General features: G+C 53.6%; 1 protein-coding gene across 1 annotated transcript; it reads right to left on the bottom strand.

The window, feature by feature from the left end:
* Positions 1-846: 846 nt before the first annotated feature.
* On the bottom strand, positions 847-26,865 carry PAH (phenylalanine hydroxylase). Its single transcript, XM_032949361.2, has 13 exons — positions 26,634-26,865; positions 23,584-23,691; positions 14,943-15,126; positions 13,066-13,154; positions 11,463-11,530; positions 9,902-10,098; positions 8,482-8,617; positions 6,399-6,468; positions 5,659-5,715; positions 3,615-3,710; positions 3,075-3,208; positions 2,548-2,663; positions 847-1,816 (listed from the first exon to the last, which is right to left on the bottom strand). The coding sequence occupies exons 1-13, from the start codon at positions 26,685-26,687 to the stop codon at positions 1,770-1,772; spliced, it is 1,356 nt and encodes a 451-aa protein (XP_032805252.1). The 5' UTR covers positions 26,688-26,865; the 3' UTR covers positions 847-1,769.
* Between the last annotated feature and the right edge of the window lie 1,074 nt (positions 26,866-27,939).

The following is a 27,939-nucleotide window of genomic DNA, read 5'->3' as shown; positions in this document are numbered from 1 at the left end:
CTCAATCCGATTCTCCGATTCTATATTTTGACTTAGCGTGCTGATCTTAAAGGTGCATTGAAAAAATTGATACTCCAACTGATGCTTCTGTTGTTGTGGAGTAACTCATGCAGCCAGCTATGGCTCTAGGATTTGGTGTTGCATGATATTTATGTAGTTTATTGTAAAAATTCGGTCACAGTCCCTGTGATCACTGTTACGTTGCAATTATGGCTTTATTTTTTGTTGATTTCGAAACGTTTTTTGGTTTGGACATGTTTGTTTTGTTGTAGTACGGAGTTAGACTGATGGCCTTAATCTAATTTTTCTTGTGGTTGTTGTTGTTTGACTTGCATCCCACTGGGATTTTTTGCACACAGCGTTGGTGTACCGTGCTTTTTTCAGGAATATTTTGCCGTGTTTTTTCATGGATTTTCTGTTTGCACAGTTACATAGTCACTTTAAGATGTTTTTCTTGTTCGTGTTTTTTTTGTTTGTTGTGGTTGCACCCGATTCAAGAGCCGAATGGCTCACAGGGCTATACCAAAAAAATAAATAAACTGAAACTGAAACACTCACCTAGACATTCACACCAGTATTAGACATCGACCAGCTAGCTACTCTCCAGTACTCAGACTATCACCACCAGACCACTAATAAACGATACTCTCAGACTCGCATCGCTCTCAGTCCACGCTCATCTACCGAATCGAGTCCACCATATGCACACTCACAAAACTCACCAACCGAGCCATTATTCAAGCATCCAAGAAACCAGTCACCCACCGAGCAACTCATCTACTTACTCAACCACCCAGCCCCCCCCCCCCCCCCCCGCGTCGTGTACACAGCCTCTACGCATGCGTCTCAAGAGGAAGAAGACTGTTTATTTACTTATTGCGCGAACAAATACAATCTACAATCATGCTCTAGATCACCACAATCATTAACAGCACCATTCACATTTTAGTCGTCATCATCATCGCGTCGCGCCGATCCGCACGCACGCGCGCCGGATCCCAACTCATCCACTTGCGGTGCTCTGGCCCCGACATATGGGCCATCACGCGCCTGTAATTAATCAATTATTGAGTAATTCATCAATTAATTAAATATTAATAACTTAATTGCTGAGTTAATCGAGGCTGCACGAGTCGCGCAGAATCATCTCGCGGTGTGGGTTCGGGGAGGTTGGGGTCATTGGGACCCCCGACCCCAATGACCCAAACCTGCAATCCTCCACCCCCCGCCCATATTTAAAAATCGGAAATCCACTTTCATGCCCCCGTCTCCTGACACCTCTCGAATGCGACTGAGCCTCCTTGGCGCAGGTGAATGTGCGAGTCATCCCCCGGCCCCGCCCCTTCGTTCACCACGCCGTCTCCTCCAAAGCTGCCCCTCCCCTCCCTGGGCCCCAGGTGGTGAAGGGCCCCGGTGCCGCCCCCGCCCCTCTTTGCATGACAATTGGCCCAGGGGGAGGGGAATGGGAGGGAGAGGTGGGGGGTAGTGGGTCCCGAGCTCGCGCTCAGATCAAAGCACGGCGCATCTCATTTGTGGAGACAGCGGAGCTCGGCGTGACGACGGAGGAGAGGTCGTGACGTAGGATAGCGAGGGGCAGAGGGGGGCAGTGGGGAAGTAGAACGGAGCATAGAGGGCAGCAGAGTGGTAGGCAGGGATTGATAAGGAAAGAAGGGCAGAGAGGGGTAGAGAGGGCATCCACGGGTTGATAGGAGTAGAGAAGCGCGGCGAGGTGCCCGGGGGATGGAGGTGGGGGGCTGCCCGACTCTCCACTAGGTGTGCAGCTTCTGAAGAGCGTCACAGATCACGTCCAGCCCCCCTGTACCACACACACAAAGACAAAGATCCACCGTATAGTCTTAACATAGTTTTGGGGAAAGTGCTGTTAGCGAACACCTTTGAAGGGTGCAACGGTACACGAGGGGGTGGGTGGCTAGCACCACGCCCGGCGCCTTTGTATTCTCGTGGCGATGTTTAAACACCGCAACAGGTAGTCATTTGAGGCTAAGTCGACCTAGGGGAGGCCCAGGACCGGTTCAGATAATCGTTACTGCGTCACACGCACACACACACGACGGTACACCAACCTTACACAGGATGACGTCACGAGCAACTTTCACAACTACGCGCAGGTGACGTCACGTGTATACCTGGGCTACACGCGTGACATCACGCGTGCCGGTGAATTCAAGGGGGAGGCGAGAAGCCCGCGTGGGAGTGGGACAATGGAAGCGTGAGGGGGGCGGAGGAAGGTGTGGGCGCCGCAGGTGTGTGGGTAATGGAGGTGTGCTTGGCAGAGTGATGAACATGTGAGCGAAGGTGTGAGCGCAGGTGTTGAGATGTGAGGCGTATATATGAAGGCATTGGCACAGGCGTGTGTGTGGGTAATGGAGGCATGAATATGGAGGTGAGTGGATGAAGATGAGGACAGGTAAGCGTAGGAAGGTGTATGAATGAGGTGAGGTGCACAGGTAAGCGTCGGGATGTGTGTGGATGAAGGTGAGGGGCATAGGTGAGCGTGTGGGGGACAGGTGAGGTGAGCACCCGCACCGCGCACGTGGCTGGCGAGTTGGCGCAGCTTTTCCAGGGAGTCTAGCACCTCCATGCCCTGCGTGTAGGGGTTGTAGTTCACGGAGAACGGGCGTGGGATGGTGGCAGCGAACTTCCTGCGTGTGCACACAACAATCAATGAGATCTTGAGCCAGAGGTGGAAATTCGACATTCCCATGGTGAGAGCGAGTCAAGCACAGGGCAACCATAAAGTGGTGCTCGTTTTATCGACCCCGGAGAGATAATGGTATCCGTATAACCCTTCTAACTCCTAACCCATAACCTTAACTCCTCAACCCCACACCCTTATTTCAAACTCATTTCTTTAGAACTGTTTTTTTTATATTTAGTTTGTCCTTCCCCCGCACCTCCGATTAGCACGGTTGGCTACGTACGGTAGGAAAGAAGTTCAACATACATACAAACCCCTAAACCTAGCTCGTAACCCAAATCCTAAACTTCCAACCCTTAACCCCCAATCCCAATCCGCTGACTCCCAACCCCTGACCGCTGCGCCCTGGCCGTACCGCATCTTGTCCTTGGCGTCCTCGAAGCTCTCGGCCACGAAATAAACGGGCTGGAACTCGGTGATGGGGTACTCCTGGCAGGCAGCCTTGGTGGGCTCGAAGGGCCGCAACTCCGGCTTGCCCGACACGCAGTGCTGTGCACGCACACGGCCCGGGGGGAGCGGGTGAGGTGGGGAGGTTACCCACTCCTGGTCTAGCGGGGGGCCCGGGGGAGTCCCTAGAGACACCAACTGCTGCTTCCTCCTCCTCCTTATGATAATAGGGTTTCCCCTTTTTTTCTGGCAACACAACAGGTGTTACTTCATCCTCATTCCTCCTCCTTCCTCTTTATCCCCCCCCCTCTTTTTTCTTCATCCTTAATTCCTGCTGCCTCCCTTACACAGGACCCGCCTAGACGGCGTGGCAGGAAGGAGAGGGTGCATCGTGGCTTCACCACCTCTACCCCGCCCCACGTACCTCGCGCTCCGAGCCACAGACCGGCGCGGCCTGCACGCCCCTAGGAAGCGCGTCGGCAGTGCACCGCGGCAAGGCGCCACTCACCTCGAGCTCCCCGAAGGAGGAGAGAAGCCCCGCCCCGTACGCCTTCACGTGCCCCTCCTGCTTGCAGAGCCCGAACTCCACCGTGAACCAGTAGAGCTGGGGTAGAGGGGCACAGGGGTGGGTCCGGTAGTGCACAGGTGGGTGGCACACATGTGGCTGGTGGTAGTGCACAGGTGGGTGGTGGTAGCGCACAGGTGAGAATGGAGAAGGATGAGGTTATATAATCTTTGGTTCTATTCGGTAAAGCCACGTAGGTAAAAAATCAAACAACAAAGATCACGACGTTTCGGCCACAACGCACGTGGCCTTCTTCAGGTGAAGGAACAGAACTGTCGGGACGACAGCACTTCAATGAACGCTGCTAAGATTCGCAGCGTCTTTTAAGCTCGGTGGGAGGAGCAGGGCGCCTTGACAAAGGAGTTTACATATCAAAAATAGCTGTGTTAAAGTGTTGAAGCAGCAGGGTGTTAAAGTCAGAAAATTAGCTGGGGGATTAGCATGTTTTTGTGTAGAGGGTGCGGAGGATGGGTCACTGTGTGTGCAATAGAAACGGAAAAAATTAAAGATCGGCAAGAATGGGCTGTCAGGGGAGAGTAGAAAAAAGGGTTTAATAGAAAGTTCGGAATGAATATGCTTGGTATACCATTACTTGAAATTGCTGTTAGAAATTAGTTGACGTTTGGTATGATTTAAAACGTCTTTCCAATGGTTGCTTAATTTGAAACTATCCTCTCGGTTGAAGTTATGTCTGTGTTTGTATATCTGAATGGCTTCGTGGACAAATCTCTGGTGATAACCTGTAGGTTTACAGAGAACCTTGGTATCGGAGAAGACAATCTCATGATCACCCATTGCGTTGTAACAATGATCAGCCACAGCAGATTAATTCGTTCTGCCGTGTTTCAGATCTGATTTGTGCTCGCGAATTCGGTCAGAGATATGTCGTTTCGTCTCCCCGATATAGCAATCACCGCAGGTACAACTCAATTTGTAAACTCCGGGGTACTGTAAGTCAGGGATGACATCCTTCACGGATGGGATCAGGTCACGGATTTTGTGTACTCTATTGAACCGGACCAGGATCTTGTATTTGTTTAGAATTTTGGAGATCTTTTTAGTAACGCCTGCTATATATGGTAGTGTGATGGTTTTGACCGGAGTATCAAGTGGTTATTTCTGTATGGAGGGAGAAACAGCTTGGCGGATGGTACGGTCAGAGTATCCGTTTCTCTTGAGGGCCAGGTGTACATGTTTCAATTCACTGGTCAGGTGGTGTTGGTCGGAAATGCAATGAGCCCTGTGGAATAACGTTTTGATGAGATAATTATTTTGAGCTGGGTGGTGGTGGGAATCAGGCTTAAAGTAGGAATCTGTGTGGGTGGGTTTTCCTGTAGACAGAATGCCCCAATGAGCCATCAGGTCTCCTCTCAAACAGAACATCCAAGAATGGTAGCTTGCCATCTTTCTCCACTTCCATGGTGAATTTGATGGCGGGGTGCCTGGAATTGATGTGGTGTAGGAAAAGGTTCAAAGCTGGGAGGCAATGTGGCCAAATGACGAAAGTGTCATCCACATATCTCTTCCACAGGGAAGCTCTGAGGGTGGAAGTCTAGATGGCGTCTGATTCAAATTTATCCATGAAAACATTGGCTATCACTGGTGATAAGGGAGAACCCATGGGGGTACCCTCATTTTGTTTGTAGAAGGTGCCATTCCAAGTAAAGTATGTATTGGTGAGGCAGTGTCTAACCAGCGCAGGTGTATCGGAGTGTAGTCCATGTTGTGATTTTTGTTGTTTTATTTTTTACCTACGTGACTTTACCGAATGGAACCAAAGAGTATGGCTCCTTGCAGTCACGAAAGCTTCAAATCTAGAAAGGATGAGGTTCACAGGTGTAAGTGAAGGAAGGGTTCGTGAAGTGGGAGGGGAGGGGGGAGGAGTGGGTAGGGAGAGAGAGGCGGGGTGAGTATAGGAGATGGTGCGTTGATGGTGAGTCGAGGTGAGTTAGGGTGAGGGTGGGCTGAGGCGACTGGGAGGACTCACTGTTGCCAGCTTCTCTATGAACTCGTCCGGAGCGCCCAGTGACGCCAGACCGATCTCCTGTGGAGGAGAAGGACACAAACAATCTCTGCTGTGTGGCGGTGACGTCTCCTCGGTTCGGACGAAGCGCACTTTGGGGCCATGTGAAGTGGCTCAGACTTGCATGCAAGAGGGTCACGGGACAGACCCACGTGTTAGGAGTGATAGGAGGCAGACACACCATCTGTACCCCCTACAGCCAAGTTTCAGTTTTATCCACCCAGTACTCTTCCCCTTGTGAGTTGTTTTAACCCGTCTACTGTTGAAACCCGAGCCCGGTCGACACCTGTTTAGCCCCCTCTATTCGGCCAAACAGAAGCTGCTTGGGCATGCGATGGCTGAGCATGCAGGGTACATGACCCAGCCAATGCGGCTTCACCTGCCGGAAGAGCTCACAGATGATGGGGATTGTTTCCGGATGTTTTAAGAATCTATGAGCTCCTCACATGTTCCAGCCAGGTTAAACCCAGGATGGATCGTAGGTAGGCCAAGCCTGTCACAGAGATACGGACACAGGCCACAACAATGAGTACCTGTATACACAGAAGTGCGTACCTTGTAGGCACACATTTGTGTGCACCGGTACACACAGCTGCGTACCTGTGTGCACACACACACTCGTGTGCATCTCTACTCACACGTGCGTACCTGTACACAAACACATACTGGTGTGCACCTGTACGCACACACAAACGCACTCTCACCTGGGAGAACTGGGCGAAGCTGGGGTCCGCGAACAGAGGCACGTGACCCAACAGCTCGTGGCATATGTCTCTACAAGGGGGGGTGGGGGGGGGACGTGGAGACGAGGCAACACGGGGTTGGGGAGACGTGACATTTTCCATTGCCATTTGCGTCTGCAGCGGCCTCTGCCTCCGCCCCCCACCACTCATCCCCCGCCCCCCGGCCTCCCTTCCCAGACGCCCCCCGCCTCCCGAGTCCCGTCGCCCGCAGCGTGAGTCGCGCGTGGCTCGCATCGCCGACCGTTGTCTCTGCGGCGCGACTCATGCAGATCCGGGTTGTGTCCGTTATCATCAACATCTCTATCAGCTACCATCTCCATCAGCATCTCCATCGGTCACCAACACCACCGATTATTACGGTTGCGAAAGAAGTTCAACATACATACATCTCCATCTCAACAACATCACATTCATCACCACCACCCCCACCGTCTTCGTTGTTTCTATTATTAGGGGTTGGGCACCACGCACCCCTCAGAGGCCCCGGTGTGAGCAAGCGGAGTGGTGGGTGGGGGTCGCTAATTCACCTCCGCGCAGCTGTGCAAACCACGGCTCCGAGATAGGCGCGCGTGCCCGTGTGTGCGCGCGCGTGTTTGTTCATTTGCGCACATGAGGCTGCTGTGTATGCGCGTGCTTGTGGAGGTGCGTTCGTGCATACACGTGCGTGTGTGCACGTGACACATCTGCACACGTGACACATCTGCACACGTGTGTGTGTACGTGTGGTATGCGTGCCCGCGACACATCTGTGCGCGCGCGTGCCCCGTGTCCCGCGCGTGCGCGCGTGCATCTGGTCCCGCCGCGATAAGAGCTCTCTCTGTTTGCGCGGCGCGCGCGTCACAGCCCAGAACAGTGCCGCGTCCGTTAATCGCATCTCGCGCGGAGATGCGATCAGGTCCGAACATCCTCCCTCCCCCTAACCCATGCCCCCTGTGCCCCCTATGACCCCCTACCCACACAACCACCTTGCCCCCCTTCAACAAACACTAACAACAGCAACAAGCGCCACACACACACGGGGGAGCAGGCGCACATTGTTTGGGGGTGCCTACACCTCAACTTTAATGTAAACACTGCGGTGGATGTACACGGGCGCGTGTGTGGTTATGAATGCAGGAGTGGTGCAGTGGTTAACGCGCTGCGCTCGGAACCCGTCAGCCCAATTTCATTTTCTGGCAAACGGCTAAAAATCAGCAAAATCAACCTCTCGCTGACCAGGGTGCTGAACTATGGCCAAAACAACTCCGATGACCGACTCGACGGGGGGAGGAGAACTTTATCCGTCGGTGGATTGAGAATGTCTGGAATTGATGTCTTATATTACGCGTTCAGTTGCATGCGCAGGATTTCTCCGGAGCAATATTGATCCTTACTCAAGTGCATATTGCCGTGAATACGCTTCTCACCACTCCCGCATTATCCAATCCACACGCACCCTCTACCCACGCACCCTCTACCCACGCACGCACCCTCTACCCATGCACGCACCCCCCTCTACCCACGCACGCACCCCCCTCTATCCACGCACGCACCCTCAACCCACGCACGCATCCCCCTCTACCCACGCACGCACCCTCTACCCGCGCACGCACCCCCCTCTACCCACGCACCTCCCTCTACCCACGCACGCACCCCCCTCTACCCACGCACGCACCCCCCTCTACCCACGCACGCACCCTCTACCAAGGAATGCGCAGCTCGGCGAACGGTAGCGAATGAGGCTTCGCGCATCACGGGCGTTTGTCCGTGACGCGGTGTGCACGTTATATGAAGCGCTGCTATTGTTATCGTTGATGTGGGAATGATGGTCTAACTATACAAATACTTTTCTCTTGTGTGTTTATGACATTTGTATTTCCTGGAAAGCTTCACTGAGCCGCAGGACTTTCGTCCAGGCCGATCCTGTTACGTTTTGGGGCGAGGTTGCCACGTGTTTCCCAATTGAGTAACTGGCGAATAATTGGCAAGTCTGCAGCTTATCTGGCGAGGTGGGGTGTTTATGATATATGGTGAGAGAGCGGTGAGTGGTGAGTGCATGGCTCACGGCTCGGGTGTGTACATGGGCCGGCTCGCGTGGCGGATGTACTGCGTGGAGTGGAACACGCGGAATCCGAGTCCAGCGAGGAAATCTCGAGACGACAGCAGCCCTGCCACGGGCCGCAGACGGAACCCCGTGCAGCCTGGGGGGGGGGGGGGTACGGGGAGGGCGTATTGGGGGATAGCGGGAGGTGCGGAGGAGATGCACGGCGGGGGTCACGAGGTCACTGGAGGCACGGCGAGGGTCGCTGGTTACAGGATTCACGGGGAAGGCGAGGGGTGGCGGGGCGAAAGGTCACGGGCAGGGTTTCACTCGCAAAAGCGGTGGTGCTGGAAAAGGGGAGGTCGGGGGGTGGGGTCAACTGGGAGGTCACGATGGGTGGTCGCAGAAAAGCACAGTCGTAGAGAAGTCGCGGAGCCTCACGGGGAGTCGCGGAGCGAGGTGCTCACGGGGGCAGAGAGGAGATAGTGAGATGGACGGTAGCAGCACGTGACCGTGAGAGATGGTGACGGCGCGCGGGTAGGCCTTCATCCAGCAGTGGATAGACGATGGTTGTCTTGGTGATGATGATGAAGAGGTGGACACTTATAGAAATGCGGTCGCTGATCTCCATTTACAGATTTGTGAGCCCCCCCCCCCCTCACTATACCTCTGATCAATCGCCCTGAATGGCGCCCGAGCTTTTCTGATCTCAGAAGCTCAGCATGATGCAGCCTGTTGAGCCACTGGCTGCTCGATCGGCAGTTGTGCTCTCATCTCATCTTGTGGTACATATCTATGTTGAACTTATTTTGTCCCGTGCGTAGTCAACCGTGCTAATCAGAGCTGCGGGGAAGGACAACAAACTATGTATATCGAGCGCCTTACCTTAAGGCGCTCGATAACACAGTTTAAAAGGGAACAAAATGTGAGTCATTTAGATGTCAGGGGCATGCAATGGCCGAGGAATGCGCGACCGTAACAGAGGGCACACGGGGGTCATTAAAGGGCAGGGGAGGCACGTAAAGGGATGGAGGGGCGACGGCAGGCAAGAAATAGAGAATGGGCGGTGACAAGAGGTGAGGTTTCGAGGAAGAGGAACGGACAGAGGTTCAGGAGGGGCTGCTTCATGTTGAGTCTATGGGCAATGTTGAGTCTGTGGGCAGTGTTATTTAATGTCCAGGGAAAGTTTGCTCCAGTGGAGGGGTGCAAGGAGGGAGAAAGGTCAGAATTGTGATTGGGCATAGGGAGGTACAGTGACGGAAAGAGAAGATTGGTAATGAAGAAGACGAGAGGAGGGAACATGGAAGCAGATGAGTGAGGCGAGATGAGTTGGGGCAAAGCCATGAAGAGATTTAAAGACGAGCGTCAGGCATTTGAAAAGACAGCGGAGTCGGAGGTGATGGAGAGAGGGTTGCTGTGATTGTGGCCGCCCTGCCACACGTACCCAGCAGGAATCGGGACACCTCCTCGAGCTGCGGGATGTTGCCCTCGCTGTACCCGCAGTGCTGCTCCAGCAGGGGGAACACGTGGTTGTGCTCGCGGCACGCGTGGGTCGGGTAGAGCTTCTTGAGCTCGCGGAACACCTTGCCCCACGTGGCCACCTCGGTCTTCGTGTAGGTCACACGTGGAATTTCCTGCCCACTGTGGGGAGTGGGGGGGGGGCATGGGATATGAGGGGGAGAAGGAGATGGGGGGAGGTGAGACACCAACATCGGCCGATGGACTCGGCACTCCCGACCGAGATGAACGTGCCACGTTTCCACGACCCGTGCTGGGCCGTCGTTGATGGAGCTGCAGCGCGGCTTGAGTCCTGCTATCCGATGGTCGTGGGAACTTGGCACACAACTTGGCTCGTGAATCTCTATGCCCCCCTTTCCCGAGCTTATCTGCTCCTGCCCCCCATTTTAAAAAGACCTGCAGGGGTTCAACGAATGGAGTGGTGTGCGCCCCGTAAAGGACCCGCGGGGTCCATGGAGCCCGCGAAGCTGCCCCCCCTCTCCCCTTTCCAGACCCCGCTTGTCCCCTGCGTTCGAACCCCTTCTCTCCTCGGGATAAACATGCAATTTGAGCGGAGATTAAGAAGAAGGATCTTGAGACAAAGGCCGCGTCTCGCCCCCATGCTGCGATGCCGCCTCTCCGCTCACTGCGCCAATTAAACATAATCGCCGCCCTTTGCTGAATGAGCGGGGAAATTGCTGGACCGTACGGGTGTAGGGGGTAGGGGGGGCGGGAGAGGAAGGGGGGGGGGTCTGTAAGGATTGGTGACTCAGATGAGCTTGCACTGCTCCCCCACGTACCCCCCACGGCATAGAGAGGGAGACTGCTCGCCGTTGGTGCGAGGGAAAGAGGGGAGTGGAGTGTGCATGGAGGAGTAGGCGATCAGTGTCCGTGTGTGCTGCGAGGGTGCACACTGCAGTAAGGTGGCGTGCAAAGTGAGGGTGTGTACACAGGGTATTTCTGCAGGATGTGTGTGGTGCAGTGTGTGGGAGCAGTACCGTAGCCGTTAGTGCCCTGCGCTACGAACCCAACAACCCGGGTTCCATTCCCGCTAACGAGGAACTACTGTGACGATTATCTGAACCGGTCCTGGACCTTCCCTAGGTCGACTTAGCCTTAAATGAGTATCTGGTGCGGTGTGTAAACATCGCCACTGGGGAAACAAAAGCGGTCGGGTATGGTTCTGGCAACCCACCCCCTCGTGTGCCGTGTCTTAATAATTGCTTGAGTCTGTCAAGGCTACAAGGGGGATCTTTGTCTTTGTGTCTGTGCACTAATGAGCCGCCGCTCGCTCCCTAATTGAGCTGTGATTGAGGCCGCGTGCGCGGCAGCTGCTGCCCGCGCGCGCCGAGGGTGAGACCCGAGTTCGAGTCCTGGGTCGTGTGGTGCGTCCCACTGACTTCTGTCTTCAGCGTCCGGCGTCTGGGGTCACGTTACAGCTCACGGGGGGAGTGGGGGAGGTACCGGCTCACGGGAGAGGTCCCGACTGGTACGTGCGTGACTCTTACTGCCGGTAGTTGAAGGCGATGTCGGCGAACTCCTTGCGGCGCGCGCGGTAAACGGGGTCCGTGAACCCCTGCGCGCACGGGGAGGAGGGGGGGCATAGAGTGGGGAAAGAGGATGGGAGGTACCCCCTTTAGCGGGGCCCGAGGAGAGCGACCCCCACCCAGTGTTATCCACATACACCCTTCACCCCCCACCCACCCCTATACCTGGCACCCCCAAGTCCCGCAGCGCGAGGCGCAGCTGCTCAAGAGCGGCGCGCTTCATCAGGTGGGGGCCGCGAGCCCCCCCCCCTCCCCCCTTTCATCACGAACACCGCTCCAGTATTGACCCCCCCCCTCAGCCGCACACCTCCCCTCTTACCCCCTTGTCGCCTCTACCCCGCACGACCAAATCACGGCTCAAGGCGGGCACAGCCCCGAGTTTCCGAGTCAATACAATCAGAGCAGAAGCGAGCACGGCATCAGCAACAGCAACAGCAATTACTGCAGCGGTAGTAGCGGTGACAGCAGCAATCACGAGCAGAGTGGCAGCGCTGAGCCACTTGGCACGGCCACTCTTTGGGGGAGGGGGGTGGGAGCGAAGATGTTGGGTTCAACATCATTATCAGCAGCCATGATCAATCCACTGCTGGATGAAGACCTCCCCAAGCTGTCGCCCTCTCTCGGTTCTGAGATGTCACAGTCCACACAGCGTCTTGCACGCCACGGGCTGATTGCATCTTCGCTCCGTCTGCGTTCTGTGTCCATGGGGTCGCGTCTCGACACTCAACACGCACCCACGTTGGTCACTACACTGCCCAAGATCGAAAACGTTTCCAATCCGTAGTGAGGTCCGCTAGTCTAACAAAGGGTGACTGCCCGAAACGTTAGTAGATTGTATGTTTCTATTGTAGGGCAATGGTGGGGTGGAGTTGTGGCACAGTAATAAGCGACATGCGGTATGAATGAATCATGCGGCCTGACATCAGTGGCGAGCGATATTTCAACAGCCTTCACCAACCCACCACACTGACCAGCGTGGTGAAGTATGGTCAAGCAAACCCCATAAGGACCGATGTGGCATTGAGAAGCCTTCATCTAGCAGTGTATGGACAGACATCTGTAAGCCATTAAGACAGCGAAAACAATGCATGTGGTGCGTGCTTTCGCTTCGTGTAGTACAGCACTGCCCAAGCGCAGTGCCATTGTTGTTGTCGGGTGGGTGCGTGCTAGGTGTGTGTTGGTTTGTATTGATGTGTGTGTGTTAAAGTTTGTTGATGTGTGTTGATGTGTGGGGAGCGGTGGCGCAGTGGTTAGCGCGCTGCACTACGAACCCCGCGACCCGAGTTCGATTCCCGCTCAAGGCTAACATCAGTGACGATTATCTAAACCGGTCCTTGGCTTCCCCTAGATAGACTCAGCCTTAAATGAGTACCTGGTGAGATGCGTAAACATTGCCACTGGGGTGACAAAGGCGGCCGGGCGTGGTGTCGGTCACCCACCCGCTCGTGTGCAGTGCCGGCCTTCATTTGTGCTCCTCGCTAACGGCACTTGCCCCAAAGTATGGTAAGGTATGCGGGGAGTCTTTGTATTTGTATCTGTGTGTGAACGTATCAGTGCGACTCACGGGGTGGTCTGAATCCAGCTCGGCCCCGTAGCTCAAGATCTGGTTCGCGAATCGATCCAGGTCCCTAATGGTTCGCGGGAACCATGGAACTGAGGGGTAGGGTGAGGAGGGGGGAAACCGGAGAGTCAATGGAGTCCCATCATCACCACACAACGATCCATCATCGCATCACACAATGGAAGACCCATCACCACATGCGGAACCATCGCATCGCCATCACTAGGGGAGTTAGGAGCCAGAAATCGGAGAAAAGTCGGCCATGGTCTACGTTTTAAAAAGAAAAATACCCGCAAATGACGCAATTACGATCACACGTCGCAACATCGCTCCACTCGAGCAAAACAACTGACGGGACTCACTGAGCGAGGCGTGTGACCCCATGTCAACGACTCATCCACGCTGGTTCAGAGCGGGTTGGTGGAGGGAGATACGAACGCAGCAGACACGGTTCCCATGTGCCACGCCACTGAACTCAGGCAGGTATCCGGGTTGGTGCGCATGGCCCTCTGTCACATGGGCTTTGTTCAGTAGCTTGTGTCCTTGTGTGTCCTTGTGTGGTGTTTCTAGTTCTGGTAGACTGAGTCTCCCCTAGGTAGACTCAGCTTTAAATGAGTACCTGGTGCTATGTGTAAACATCACTACCAGGCCCTCCGGGTTCATCCAGAGTGCCATGGCCCTCTGTCACCCCTGCGCCGCCCCAGGCCCTCTCGCCCCCTAGCCCTCGTGTGTGGTGTGCGCTCTGTGTGTGGTGTGCGCTCTGTGTGTGTGGTGTGCGCTCTGTGTGGTGTGGTGTGCGCTCTGTGTGGTGTGCGCTGCGTGTGTGGTGTGCGCTGCATGTGTGGTGTGCGCTCTGTGTGGTGTTCGCTCTGTGTGTGGTGTGCACTGCGTGTGGAGTGCGCTGCGTGTGTGGTGTGCGCTGCGTGTGTGGAGTGCGCTCTGTATATGTGGTCGAGGAGGGGGCTGGTGTTGGCATTTGTGCTGCCGCCAGCGTTCCCGATACCAGGTCTCTGCTCCCCCCAACCCCAAGTCCCCCCCTGCCTCCCCTCCCTCTCAACTCGTGCCTACCCGCCCTCTCTCCTCCACTCGAGCCACCCGAAATGTTTGACAGCGTGGATTGGGTGACGTCAATTCGCTTCCAGCGCACAAATTCAGATAAAAGACAAAGACCTCCCGTTTAGCTTTCACCAGGCAGTTGGACAAGTGATGTTAGCGAGCACCTATTAAGACCAGCACGGAACACGAGGGGGTGGTGAGGCCAAAACCACGCCCGGCCATCTTTGTCTCTCCCGGCGCTGATGTTTACACACCCCACCAGGTCCTCATATGAGGCTGAGTTGACCTCGGGAAAGCCCAGGACCTGTTCAGATATTCGTCACTGGTGTTGGCTGTGAGCGGGAGTCAAACTCGGGTGACCGGGTTCGGAGCGCAACGCGTTACCCAATACACTACAGCTGTCACACGCACACACGGACACATACAGCCAAGACAAAGACATAGACTGACGCACACACACTGGGACACAGAGACACGCACAGACGCACACACAGCCTGGCACATTTCAGACATGCCGCTCATTTCGTATCGACTCTGTTAATGGGATTGACGCGGTGGTGAGATGATGAGGTAGCGATGCGATGGCGATGTACCGTGCCCTCTTCCGTCGGCCTCAGGTTATCAAAGGTCAAGGGGTAGTTGGGAGGGGAGGATGGGGTAGCCGAGAGGGGAGAAGGGGTAGTTGTGAGGGAGAAGGTGGGAGGGGGTAAATGGGAAGGGAGGGTAGATGGCAAGGGAGGACCAGGACCTGGACCACACGATGGTCATGATGAGTATCGCAGGAATGATGGATGGGATGGTATTGGGGGGCTGCGTGCTCCCACCCGCGTCCTTGCGCTTGTTGCGCGACAGCTGCAGCACGGAGCCCGCGGACTGAGAGCGAAGCTCGAGCAGCAGCGCGTCCAGGGCCCCGGGCCGCTCGCCGCTCACGCTCGCGTAGAACTCCCACTGGTCGGGCGCGTGGCGGCACGGGCGAGACTCGATGTGGCGCAGGTTCAATCCCTTCTCCTGGCAGGGGCAGAGGTGGTGGGAGAGACGGGGAGGGGGGAGGCACACGCGGACAGGCGGGGAGATACGAGAACGGGTCCCGGCAACACGTGGTGTGTATCTGGTGTTGGGGCCTAGTGGGGGTCCATTGGGAGTTGGGGTGCGTCCCGCAGGGGTCCATCCTCGGTGCTTGGCCCGCTCGTCTCAATGTATCTCCTCCCTCTTTGAAATATAATTTCCAGTTATGTCTACTATAATCATATTCTGATGACCAACAGCGATGCATATTCCATTGAATCCACATCTCGACTCGACCACTGCAACCATCTCCTCTATGGCTTCCCCAACCCATCATCTCCAGATAACCCAGCATGTCGCCGACAGACTTCTCACCCGCGTCTCCACAATTCTCGGATCGCTCCACTGGCTCCCACTCTAATTCTGCATCATCTTTGAGATCCTTCATGGAATCGCCCCTTCCAACCTCTCCCCTCTCAATATCTCTCTACTCCCCTCCGCACTCTCTGACCTCTGTCCTAGCATCTCTCGCTACTCCCCTCCGCACAAACTCCACTCCAGTAAACCGACGCTCTCTGTCCAAGCTCCCAGTCAAGCTTCGCTCAGTGGGGAGTCGCTCATTTTCCTCTGCTGCTCCCATAATCTAAAGCTTCCTTCCCTCAGCCTCGCTGCTGTCGATTCCCTGCCTATGCGACTTCTGTCACTCTTTCCTAGAACTTCTGGAGATGTGGTCGCATTTAGACGCTCTATGAATCCACGTCATATAGCACGATTGTACTGTTTGTAGGGGTTTATTAGGACTCTGTTTGGGGTCTGTAAGGGGGCGTTTGAGGGGCGCTTTGCCGCTACGGCCGCACGTCTCTCAGGGAGCGTCCGACAGGTACAATGTTGACGTCACCACTGCACGCGCGTGGGCGTCTAATTGCCTTAATTGCCTTTAATTGCCTTGCATTGTTTAGCGTGCATCTCGCAATTGACGCGATCCCAGTCACAGCGATCAGAGACGGGGCTCTTTGTGACCCGAAAAACCTCTTAAAGGCAGAGGATAAATTAGAATGTCAAAGAGCCATGCACACGGTGCACCGTGCGCCATGTGCGCTTGTGTCCGTGTCCGTACACAGTTCCCGTGTACCTCGGCAGTGTGCTCATGACCAGATCCGGAATTGGAGCAGAGGTTTCACTTCATCGGCTGCGTAACGCTGTGTGGAAGATATCTGGCTCTGTCGCTCCATACGAAGCTTCGGGTCTTTCCGGCCACAGTCGTGCCCTCCCTTCTCGATGCTGCTCCGGTTTGAAACATTCGGGCTGACTTGTCTGTGAGGAGCTTACAGATCCGGGAAAGATCCTCCAGCAGGCGAGGTTGCCTTGCTTGGGGCATGTAGCCCGCATTCACAGCCACCGCATGCCCAAGCAGCTTCTGTATGGCCGGATAGAGGGAGCTAAGCGTGGGTGGCAACGGCTCGAGAATGAATGTGCCGACGCGGTGAGGGATTACTTGGAGCTGGTTAGATTTGCTAACGATTGGTACCAGTGCCATCAACAGCGGCCTCGATGGGGGAGGCTCGTAGAGAACGCTACTTGACAGTTGGAGGCAGTCGCCCTCCAACAGCAGTGTAGGGTAGAGGAGCGACGCTCACAACAACGACCGGAGCGTCGGGCGTATTAAACGCAGCTAGCCGATACAATGGGAAGCACAGGTGGTGCCAGTCAGGCAACCCATGGGACCTGGGTCTGTCTCGTCACCTCCTATCAGCGGGCCTTCCACACTTCACTTCCATTCCAGCACTTTCCTTGAGAGTTTGGCTCTGTCTCTGTATTTTATCTGTCCGTGTGCGGCGTGCGGGATGTGTGTGTCGTGTCAACAGTGCAGGGTTTCTGTGGTGCATCTGCCAGTCACCCCGGTCTGGTCATTAGTAACACGTATAGGCCTCTTCCGTGACTTTCTACCCGCGAACTTTTGCCACCTACCGTGGCCTCAAAAGGGCACCTATACTGGCACAAGATCCGTTGTGATATCAACCACGACTTAGCGCCGAATGGCGGCTGTCATTGAAGAGTGCGCTTGTGAGTGGAGAGCAGTGGCGCAATGATTAGCGCACTGCGCTATGAACCCGGTGACCCGACTTCGATTCCCGCTCACGATAAACAACAGCGGCGAATGTCTTAACCGGTTCTGGGCCTCTCCTTGTCGGTGTGTACTCGGATGGGTACCTGGTGTGGTGTGTAAATATCGTCACTTGTGATCCAAAGGCGGTTGGGGGCGGTGTTGACCACCACCCCCTCCTGTGCCCTGCCGCCCTTCATAGGTGCGCTCGCTAACAGCACTTGTCCCAACAGTCTGTTAAGGCTATGCGGGGGATCTTTGTATTTGTTTGATTGGGGAGCGGTGGCAGAGCGGCTAGCGCTGCTGCGAGACGAAACTCGGCCACTTGCGCTCGATTTTTTATTACGGGAAACATCGACATTGGATAATATCTAAACCGGTGCTGATCCTCCCCTAGGTCGACTCAGCTTTAAATTAGTACCTGGAGCTTCTTCAGGAACAGATTGGAATCGGGGTGGGGTGGACGTTGAGGGGGTGCAGGTGACAATGGTCGAGTCTCTTCAGTTCGGACTTTACCGACCAGCACTGGTGAGCGCAGTGCAGCATGGGCACGGCCTGCATGGCGTGTTAAATATGATGTTTAATAGGATGTTTAATAGGATGTTTAATAGGATGAACTCAGCCATACACTCACAGACGTCCGCGTGGTAGGCGGTAAGTGCGCATACGATATTTGTATGTTTTTACAGGGAGGGACAGATGTGTGAATGAGTTGATACATTTCGATTTAAAGCTTTCGTGACTGCAAGGATTCATCTTCTTGGTTCTTTCGGTAAAGTCACGTAGGATGAGAATAAAACAAACGACAGCGCTGTCGTCCCGACAGCTCTGTTCCTTCACCTGAAGAAGGCTACTTGTGTTGTGGCCGAAACGTCGTGAGAATTTTATTGTCTTATTTTGTTTTATTGTTTTATTCTCATTCTACGTGACTTTAGCGAAAGAATCAAGAAGATGAGTTGATACATATCAGCTGCCCGCTCGTATTGTTCGCGGTTCGTGCTGCAGGCCTCCGGAGCCCAGACCCGAGACCCCGCGGGGCGGCGCCCCCTCGCGTCCCGCGTCGGGAACTCCCCGGCGCAGGGCCACCGACTCCCTGGCTAGGATCTCGTTCTGTGTGCGCCACGGGAACGTGAGCGCCACGCTTTGGCGTCAAACACACGAATGCACGACGTGAAACACGTGACTTACTAACATAAACCACCATAATACACAACATGAAACACGTGACTTACTAACATAAACCACCATAATACACAACGTGAAACACGTGACTCACTAACATAAACCACCATAATGCACGACGTGAAACACGTGACTTACTAACATACACCACCATAATACACAACGTGAAACACGTGACTTACTAACATAAACCACCATAATACACGACGTGAAACACGTGACTCACTAACATACACCACCATAATACACAACGTGAAACACGTGACTTACTAACATAAACCACCATAATGCACAACGTGAAACACGTGACTTACTGACATAAACCACCATAATACACGACGTGAAACACGTGATTTACTAACATAAACCACCATAATACACAACATGAAACACGTGACTCACTAACATAAACCACCATAATGCACGACGTGAAACACGTGACTTACTAACATACACCACCATAATACACAACGTGAAACACGTGACTTACTAACATAAACCACCATAATACACGACGTGAAACACGTGACTCACTAACATACACCACCATAATACACAACGTGAAACACGTGACTTACTAACATAAACCACCATAATACACAACGTGAAACACGTGACTTCCTAACATAAACCACCATAATACACGACGTGAAACACGTGATTTACTAACATAAACCACCATAATACACAACGTGAAACACGTGACTTACTAAAATAAACCACCATAATGCACAACGTGAAACACGTGACTTACTGACATAAACCACCATAATACACGACGTGAAACACGTGATTTACTAACATAAACCACCATAATACACAACGTGAAACACGTGACTTACTAACATAAACCACCATAATACACGACGTGAAACACGTGACTTACTAACATACACCTCCATAATACACGACGTGAAACACGTGACTTACTGACATAAACCACCATAATACACGACGTGAAACACGTGACTTACTGACATAAACCACCATAATACACAACGTGAAACACGTGACTTACTAACATACACCACCATAATACACAACGTGAAACACGTGACTTACTAACATACACCTCCATAATACACGACGTGAAACACGTGACTTACTAACATACACCGCCATAATACACAACGTGAAACACGTGACGTATTAACATAAACCACCATAATACACAACGTGAAACGCGTGACTTACTAACATAAACCACCATAATACACGACGTAAAACACGTGACTTACTAACATACACCACCATAATACACAACGTGAAACACGTGACGTATTAACATAAACCACCATAATACACAACGTGAAACACGTGACTTACTAACATACACCACCATAATACACAACGTAAAACACGTGACGTATTAACATACACCTCCATAATACAGAACGTGAAACGCGTGACTTACTAATATACTCTTCCATAATGCACGGCGTAAAACACGTGACTTACTAACATAAACCACCATAATACACAACGTGAAACACGTGACTCACTAACATAAACCACCATAATGCACGACGTGAAACACGTGACTTACTAACATACACCACCATAATGCACGATGTGAAACACGTGACTTACTAACATAAACCACCATAATACACAACGTGAAACACGTGACTTACTAACATACACCACCATAATACACAACGTGAAACACGTGACTTACTACATACTCCTCCATGTTGCACAACGTGAAACACGTGACGTATTAACATACACCTCCATAATACACAACGTGAAACACGTGACTTACTGACATAAACCACCATAATACACGACGTGAAACACGTGACTTACTGACATAAACCACCATAATACACAACGTAAAACACGTGACTCACTAACATACACCACCATAATACACAACGTGAAACACGTGACTTACTAACATACACCACCATAATACACAACGTGAAACACGTGACTCACTAACATACACCACCATAATACACAACGTGAAACACGTGACTCACTAACATACACCACCATAATACACAACGTGAAACACGTGACTTACTAACATACACCACCATAATACACAACGTGAAACACGTGATTTACTAACATACACCACCATAATACACAACGTGAAACACGTGACTTACTAACATACACCACCATAATACACAACGTGAAACACGTGACTTACTAACATAAACCACCATAATGCACGACGTGAAACACGTGACTCACTAACATAAACCACCATAATACACAACGTGAAACACGTGACTTACTAACATAAACCACCATAATACACAACGTGAAACACGTGACGTATTAACATAAACCACCATAATACACAACGTGAAACACGTGACTTACTAACATAAACCACCATAATACACAACGTGAAACACGTGACTCACTAACATAAACCACCATAATACACAACGTGAAACACGTGACTTACTAACATAAACCTCCATAATGCACGACGTGAAACACGTGACTTACTAACATAAACCACCATAATACACAACGTGAAACACGTGACTCACTAACATAAACCACCATAATGTACGACGTGAAACACGTGACTTACTAACTCCAATTTTTATCAGAGGCATGTCCACGTGACCTCTGTGTGTTGTTGTTTTTAGTTATTTAATAACGGAACGGGGGGGCGGGCGTGAGAACCGCCGGATTAAGCGAGTATTATATAATATCGATTACAATACATTTACTCTCACGGTATGTGTATGGACTCGTTTGCGTGATACCGGGAATCATTACCGTCATGATGAGAATCAACATCCAGAATTAGTTTTTAACAAAGGATGGTTGTGAGATCGACTACAGACAAAAAAGAGACGAAAAACAGTGAGACTGCATTGCATAAGCGTGCAGACAATGTATTGGACTTTGATGATGAGGGAGGGTGGAAAAGGAGGATGAGGAGGATGATGAGGAGGAGGGTGTTGCAAAACCCAACCCGACACCCGAGCATTCCCTGATCCCAAACTTTGCGCAATAGCGAGAGGGGAGTTGCGTCACAAACCCCGGGGGCGGTGCCCTCTGGGTTGAATCTCGGCCGCAGTAAACAGGGGGCAGCGAGCTTGGGGGCAGCGGGCAGCGGGCTTGGGGGCAAGGGGAGGGGGATCCCCACTGTGTTAGAAGACTTGTTTCTAGGAGTCTCACCGCTCTTTGGCAGGAGGCTGCTGTTCGTCAGGATGTTTGGCTTATTCCATTCGTGCGTGAGTTTAGGCGTTCAAAACATTAATTCGTCCCCACCTCGCCCCCGAGGCTGTCCACCTGCTATGAGACCATGAGACCTGTCGGCTATGAGACCATGAGACCTGTCGGCTATGAGACTATGAAACCTGTCGGCTATGAGACCATGAGACCTGTCGGCTATGAGACCATGAGACCTGTCGGCTATGAGACCATGAGACCTGTCGGCTATGAGACCATGAGTCCTGTCGGCTATGAGACCATGAGACCTGTCGGCTATGAGACTATGAAACTTGTCGGCTATGAGACCATGAGACCTGTCGGCTATGAGACTATGAAACTTGTCGGCTATGAGACTATGAAACTTGTCGGATATGAGACCATGAGACCTGTCGGCTATGAGACCATGAGACCTGTCGGCTATGAGACCATGAGACCTGTCGGCTATGAGACCATGAGACCTGTCGGCTATGAGACCATGAGACCTGTCGGCTATGAGACCATGAGACCTGTCGGCTATGAGACTATGAAACTTGTCGGCTATGAGACCATGAGACCTGTCGGCTATGAGACCATGAGACCTGTCGGCTATGAGACAATGAGACCTGTCGGCGACAAACTCTGGACATGACGGAGAGAACCAACTGCGCTCTATACGAGGAGAGACGCTCAGCGCTGCCAACTCCTGGCCATGCCTCGCAGCCCCGCGCCTACAACACCTGGCGACCCCTCGTGGTGGTGGTGGTGGTGGTAGTCTCTATCCTTGCGTGTGATGGTAGCAATGTTTGGAAGCTAAATGCCAATGTCCAGCTCTGCGCGCCACAACGAGATGGCTTCAGGAGAGAGAGTTGGTGTCGTGTTACTGTTCCTCCTCCTCCTCCGTTAGGCTGCAGTGGTTTGCTTTGTTCGCCGAGCACGAACGGCTCAACGTTGATAGCGTCCCAGACCTCAAGTGGTCGGGTTCATGTGGGGTGATTTTGGTTTACGTCGAGTGATTTGTTCCCGGAGTGAACCGCACAGTTCATCGTGACGCGAAGACCACGTGAGGCACACGCGGCAACGGGCTTATCGCGGAGATAACGAGCCAGGTGACGGCTCACAACATCAACAGTTGATAATAACATCAACAGTTGATAACAACATCAGCAGTTGATAACAGCATAAACAACGACTGAGGAAGTTGGGGATCGCCCTAACGTTCATGAGAGCGAGGCCATCGCCCAGGAAGATGCCGCTGCGTTTCACGGACACGGCACCCGCTGTGGTTTCAGAGTAGGAGCGGAAATGCTGTGCGTGTCTGTACGTCTGTATATATGTATGTCTGTGTGTATGTATGTGTGTTGAACTTCTTTCGCACAGTACGTAGTTAACCGTGCTAATGGGAGGAAAGGACAACAAACTAAACAAAAAAGAAGTTCTAAAAAAGATAGTTTTCAATCTAGATTCAAAATTGCGTAGCCCCATTGGCTTCATCATATCGGAAGCAAGAGCGTTCCAGACGGCCGCAGAAGCGCATCTGAAAGCGCGCGATGCAGTGACCATCTTTGTCCGATGACTAGCCAAAAGCCGCTACGAGGATGACCGGAGTTGATGGTTTATGCTCATTTGCAAGATCAGCAAGGTATTGTGGTTCATTTGTGGCAAGCACTTTGTGTGAAATGAGTGCGACCTTATAATGTATACGTTAGGCATACCACATAGGTCCGTGTGTCAGTACTGGGAAGACAGAGACGACCGAGTGGTGCAGCTGGCAGGACAACCGTAGTTCATGCGCCGTGCAGGCTTTAATAGGTGCTCGCTAACAGCTTCTGCCCCCACGGCCCTGCAACAGCTGCCCGCAGGGGTCTATGCCCTTGAGTGTCGCGGTGGGGTTGTGAGTGTTTCAGTTAACACTGAAACCAACTACCCCCCCACCTTCTATCACCCGATCACCCAGACCCCCCCCCCCTCTACCCCCACCCCCCTCCCCCCGTTCCCCCGGGCCTTACCTCGAACACGCGCAAGGCCCTGGCCAGGGCCCCCACTTCCTCCCTCACGGCGAAGAGGATCTCGATGGGCCCCCCATCGTCGCTGCTCTCAGCCAGGTACATGGACTCCTGCGTGGGGACAGTGGAGAGGTTAGGGCTCGGAATAGACCCTCCAGGTAGCTGCAGTCCAGAAGAAGAGAGGTGAGGGCTTAGGGTTAGACTCGGAGAATAGGGGTATGGTTAGAGTTAGGGTTAAGCACATTCTTGAGCTCTGGGTGGGGTTAGGGGTTGGGTTAGGGTTGGGGTTTCACTTAGTGTTTAGGATAGGGTTTAGGTTAGCGTTAGGTTTAAAGGTAGGGAGGGTTGGTGGTATGCTTGTGGGATTGGGCTAGGGTTGGGGGTATGGTGGTGGGATTGGGGTAGGGTTGGGGGTAGGTGCTCGCTAACAGGACTTGCCCTACAAGTTGAGCAACTCTGAATTTCACCGGGAGGTGGGGGGGGCACTAAACAGCGCGAAGGAATGAATCTGAGAGATTAAAACGAGAATATGTGCCCCCCCCCACTCTCCTCCCACAAACCCTACACCTTCTGCCTCGCACTTTATGAATTCTCACCAATTTAGGTCACGGACGTCACCTCGTTGCGATGTTTAAACAGAACACCTGGCTGCCCCCAGGGCCCCCTGGCTGCCCTCTGGCTGCCCCCAGGGCCCCTTGGCTGCCCCCAGCGGCCCCTGGCTCCCCCCAGGGCCCCTTGGCTGCCCTCATGGCTTCCTGGGGCCCCCAGGGCCCCTTTGCTGCCCCCAGGGCCCCCTGGCTGCCCCCAGGGCCCCCTGGCTGCCCCCAGGGCCCCCCTTGGCTGCCCCTAGGGCGCTCTGGCTACCCCCAGGGCCCCTTGGCTGCCCCCAGGTTCCCCTGGCTGCCCCCCGGCTGCCCTCAGGGCCCCTTGGCTGCCCCCAGGGCCCCCTGGCAACCCCCACTGCCCCCTGGCTGCCCCTAGGGCGCCTTGGCTACCCCCAAGGCCCCCTGGCTACCCCCTAGCTGCCCCATGACCCCTTGGCTGCCCCCAAGGCCCCCTGGCTGCCCCCAGGGCCCCCTGACTGCCCCCAGGGCCCCCTGGTTGCCCCCTGGCTTCCCTCAGGGCACCCTGGCTACCCCCGGGGCCCCTTGGCTGCCCCCAGGGCCCCCTGGCTGCCCCCCAGCTGCCCCCAGGGCCCCTTGGCTGCCCCCAGGGCCCCCTGGCTACCCCCAGGGCCCCTTGGCTGCCCCCAGGGCCCCCTGGCTGCCCCCAGGGCGCCTTGCTGCCCTCAGGGCCCCCTGACTACCCCCTGGCTGCCCCATGACCCCTTAGCTGCCCCCAGAGCCCCCTGGCTGCCCCCTGGCAGCCCCCAGGGCCCCTTGGCTGCCCCCATGGCTTCCTGGTGGCTCCAGGGTCCCGAGGCGGTCCCAGGGTCCCCTGGCTGCCCGCAGGGCCCCTTGGCTACCCCCAGGGCCCCCTGGCTGCCAGTAAGACCATTGTTCTGCGTGGGTTTCTGTAATCGCGGTTTCTAAGCTCAAGAACCAAAAAGGGCCCAAGCATCAAGCAGCCCGCAACAAACAGCGCGCGACGTTTCCTTCAGGGGTACAAATGTCCTTCACGACGACTACGACTACTACAGTACTACTCGTTCGAGTGACGAGAATGAGTCCAATCATAATCGATCGAGAATCAGATTGTCAGTTACAGTTATGAGTGTGGCTGGGTTTTACGGCCCGACTTGTACGTTGTATCCTGGAGGTGTTCATGACGCCCAGGTTGGTGGATACCGAAGGCTACACGCACGCACGGCTCCACGTGTTTTGGAGTTAGGATGGAGTCAACACCCGGCCGTGATAACGCCGAGTTGACGTTGACGATAATTCAGTCGCGACGATGATGATGATGGTCATGACGATTACGTGGGGAGGATGATGAGAGTGTGGGGACGCTAATGCTGATGATAGTGGGGAGGAGCGGAAGTGGAACGGTTAGCGCACCGCGTTACGAACCCGGCGACCCGAGTTCGTTTCCCGCTCACGGCCAACACCAGTGACGATTATGTGAATCGGTCCTGGACCTCCCATAAGCCGACTCAGCCTCAAGTAAGTACATGGTGAGATGTGTAAACATCGCCACTGGGGAGACAAAGGCGACTGGCCGTGGTTTTGGCCACCCACCCATTAGTGTGTCGTGCCAGCCTTCATAGGTGCTCGCTAACAGCACTTGCCCCAGCAGTCTGTTAAGGCTACACGGGAGATCTTTGTCTTTTGTCTGAGTTTGTCTTTGGTGAGAGAAGCAACCTCACAAGTGTAATTTTTAAACGTTTGGGTAAGAGGGGTGAATGTTGTTGATGGTGGCGGCGGTGGTAGTGGTGGTTGTGGTAGTTGGTGGTGGTATTGATGATGATACTTTTATTGGGACACGGAGGTTCTTTATTACGGACAGGTGCACTCTCATTTTTCCAAAATCTGAAAGTTGTGGAACCACCCAGTTTCGTCTCTTAGCATCTCAATTCTACCATCTCTGTCCTCATGTAAACTGACTCTTTTCAAATCGCTAAGGTGGATGTGTAAATTAAATTTACAACGTCATTTATATTATTATTTAAGTTTTATTTTACAATCTCTAATTGTAGAATGTGTTGATGTTGTCTGCCGGCCGAGTCGGACCCTTAAAAAAATCTTCTTAACTCAATGGGCTTCACTCGTGAAGTAAACTTCTGACTTCTGAAACTTCATCATCCGTTGGCAGTGTTGAAGTGACGTCAATAAGAACACAAATCAACAAGGTTTAAAAAAGCTTTAGATTCGAAGTTTCGGGGAAATGGCCCATTTTTAAAGCAGAGCCATCAAAATGTTGGGGCTTGCGGGAGGGATTCCGATGGGGTTTCGGGTGGTGACGGTGGCGATGGGGAGAGATGTGGATAGTCGTGATGCCTCCCTTCGGAAACTTCCATAGTTTTCTGCTTTCACTCATCGCATTCACGAATGCGCGTGTGTGCAATGTGACTGCTGTTAGGGGCAGGGTCTGGGGGGAGTGGGGGGGTCACTCACCGACTCCGAATGCTTGGAACCCGCGCCGTTGTGGGTCTTCGTGCCCGCGTCCATCTCTGAGTCTTCGCGTCCTCAGTGACCGATGTCAGCTCTCTTTCTCGATTTATCCAGAAGTCTCCCCGTCTCGCTCTTCCCTTTCACTCTCGCTATCTCCCTGTCTCTCTCTCGCTATCTCCCTGTCACTCTCGATCTCTCTCTGCGATTCGCGTCGAGCGCTCCCGCGGTCCAACTTTTATGGGACCCGTGGAACAACAAACCTCGCTTGGGGTGCAGGCACGGCCAATCAGAGCGCGAGAGGGGGCGACGCCCACGGGGGGTGATGGTTGGGGTGTTGAGTGATGGTGATGTGATGGGTGAAGGTCTGCCGGTGTCGAGATGTCAACTACCTCGCCTGGTATACAGGAGGTCGTGGGTGCGATCCCAACCCTGACGCCTGCTGTATATTTTGAGTTTGCGTGTCTCTCTCTTTCCCCGTGGTCGCGTGGATTTTTCTCCGGGTCCTGCGGTGTTCCACTCCACATTTAGAAACTTACGTTTAGAGTATTTGGCTGCTATAAATGCCCATATGATAAGCCACTTCGTTGAGCTATCATGTGTGGCCAGGTCGCTTCGGAAAAGAGCTATGTAGCTCAGTGGGCCTTTCCTGGTAAAATAAGAAAAAATGTTTAGTTTAGTTTATCTCTCACGGTCTCACGATGAAACAATTCACCCGACACCTGCGCACAACCTTTGCCGTCGCTCCATCTCCGCGGCGGATGTCCCTCTGGGATGCGTTTCCCTCCTTTGGCTGTCACTCTGCCAGTAGCTTCGACCACAGCCATCGTCCCTCCAGCGACGCTTTGTCTGCACAAACCCACGCACTTCCCTTCACTGTTTTACTGATGGCGTTGCTTTTTGCGCGCGTGTTCCCGCGTTCTCTTTATGTCCCCCACTCCCAAGCGTGCCTCTCTCCGTGATTTTTTGCGCACTTTTTAGTTTTGTGATCCGTCCTCTTCGTCAGTGCCCGCGTTGCTGCTCCACGGGTCACGCGTCGCACTCTGGGCGCTTTGGAAAAGTCGCTTCGCACGATCCACGCTCAGTTTACCACTCCAGCCGTCTCTCAGGCGCCTCTATATCTTCCCAAACAGAACTCTGCCCGCCTTCAATTACTGCCCGTGGATGGAGGAAGCTGGGGTTAGATGAGGCCGGGGGGAGGGGGGCGCGTTCCCCCATTGTGTTTCCCTGACAAAAATCACTGCGAGCCAACAATGCGCGGCGCCTGTGCTTGCTGTGGGTAACGAGAGATGGTGGCGATCGTGCGCGATGG

Source organism: Petromyzon marinus, chromosome 7 (assembly GCF_048934315.1).
Source record: "Petromyzon marinus isolate PM22_M1 ecotype Great Lakes invasive population chromosome 7, UKy_Petmar_22M1.pri1.0, whole genome shotgun sequence".
NCBI classification, from domain to species: domain Eukaryota; kingdom Metazoa; phylum Chordata; class Hyperoartia; order Petromyzontiformes; family Petromyzontidae; genus Petromyzon; species Petromyzon marinus.
This window is presented reverse-complemented; position numbering and strand designations above follow the sequence as displayed.

Bases quoted from the DNA above. Each gene is read 5' to 3' on its own strand.
- PAH (XM_032949361.2), bottom strand. From the start codon at position 26,687: ATGGACGCGGGCACGAAGACCCACAACGGCGCGGGTTCCAAGCATTCG. The intron at 15,127-23,583 runs GTAAGGCCCGGG...TGCCCCTGCCAG, and splicing joins GGGCCTTGCGCGTGTTCGAG to GAGAAGGGATTGAACCTGCG. The intron at 11,531-13,065 runs GTGAGTCGCACT...CCGTGCGCGCAG, and splicing joins AGCTGGATTCAGACCACCCC to GGGTTCACGGACCCCGTTTA.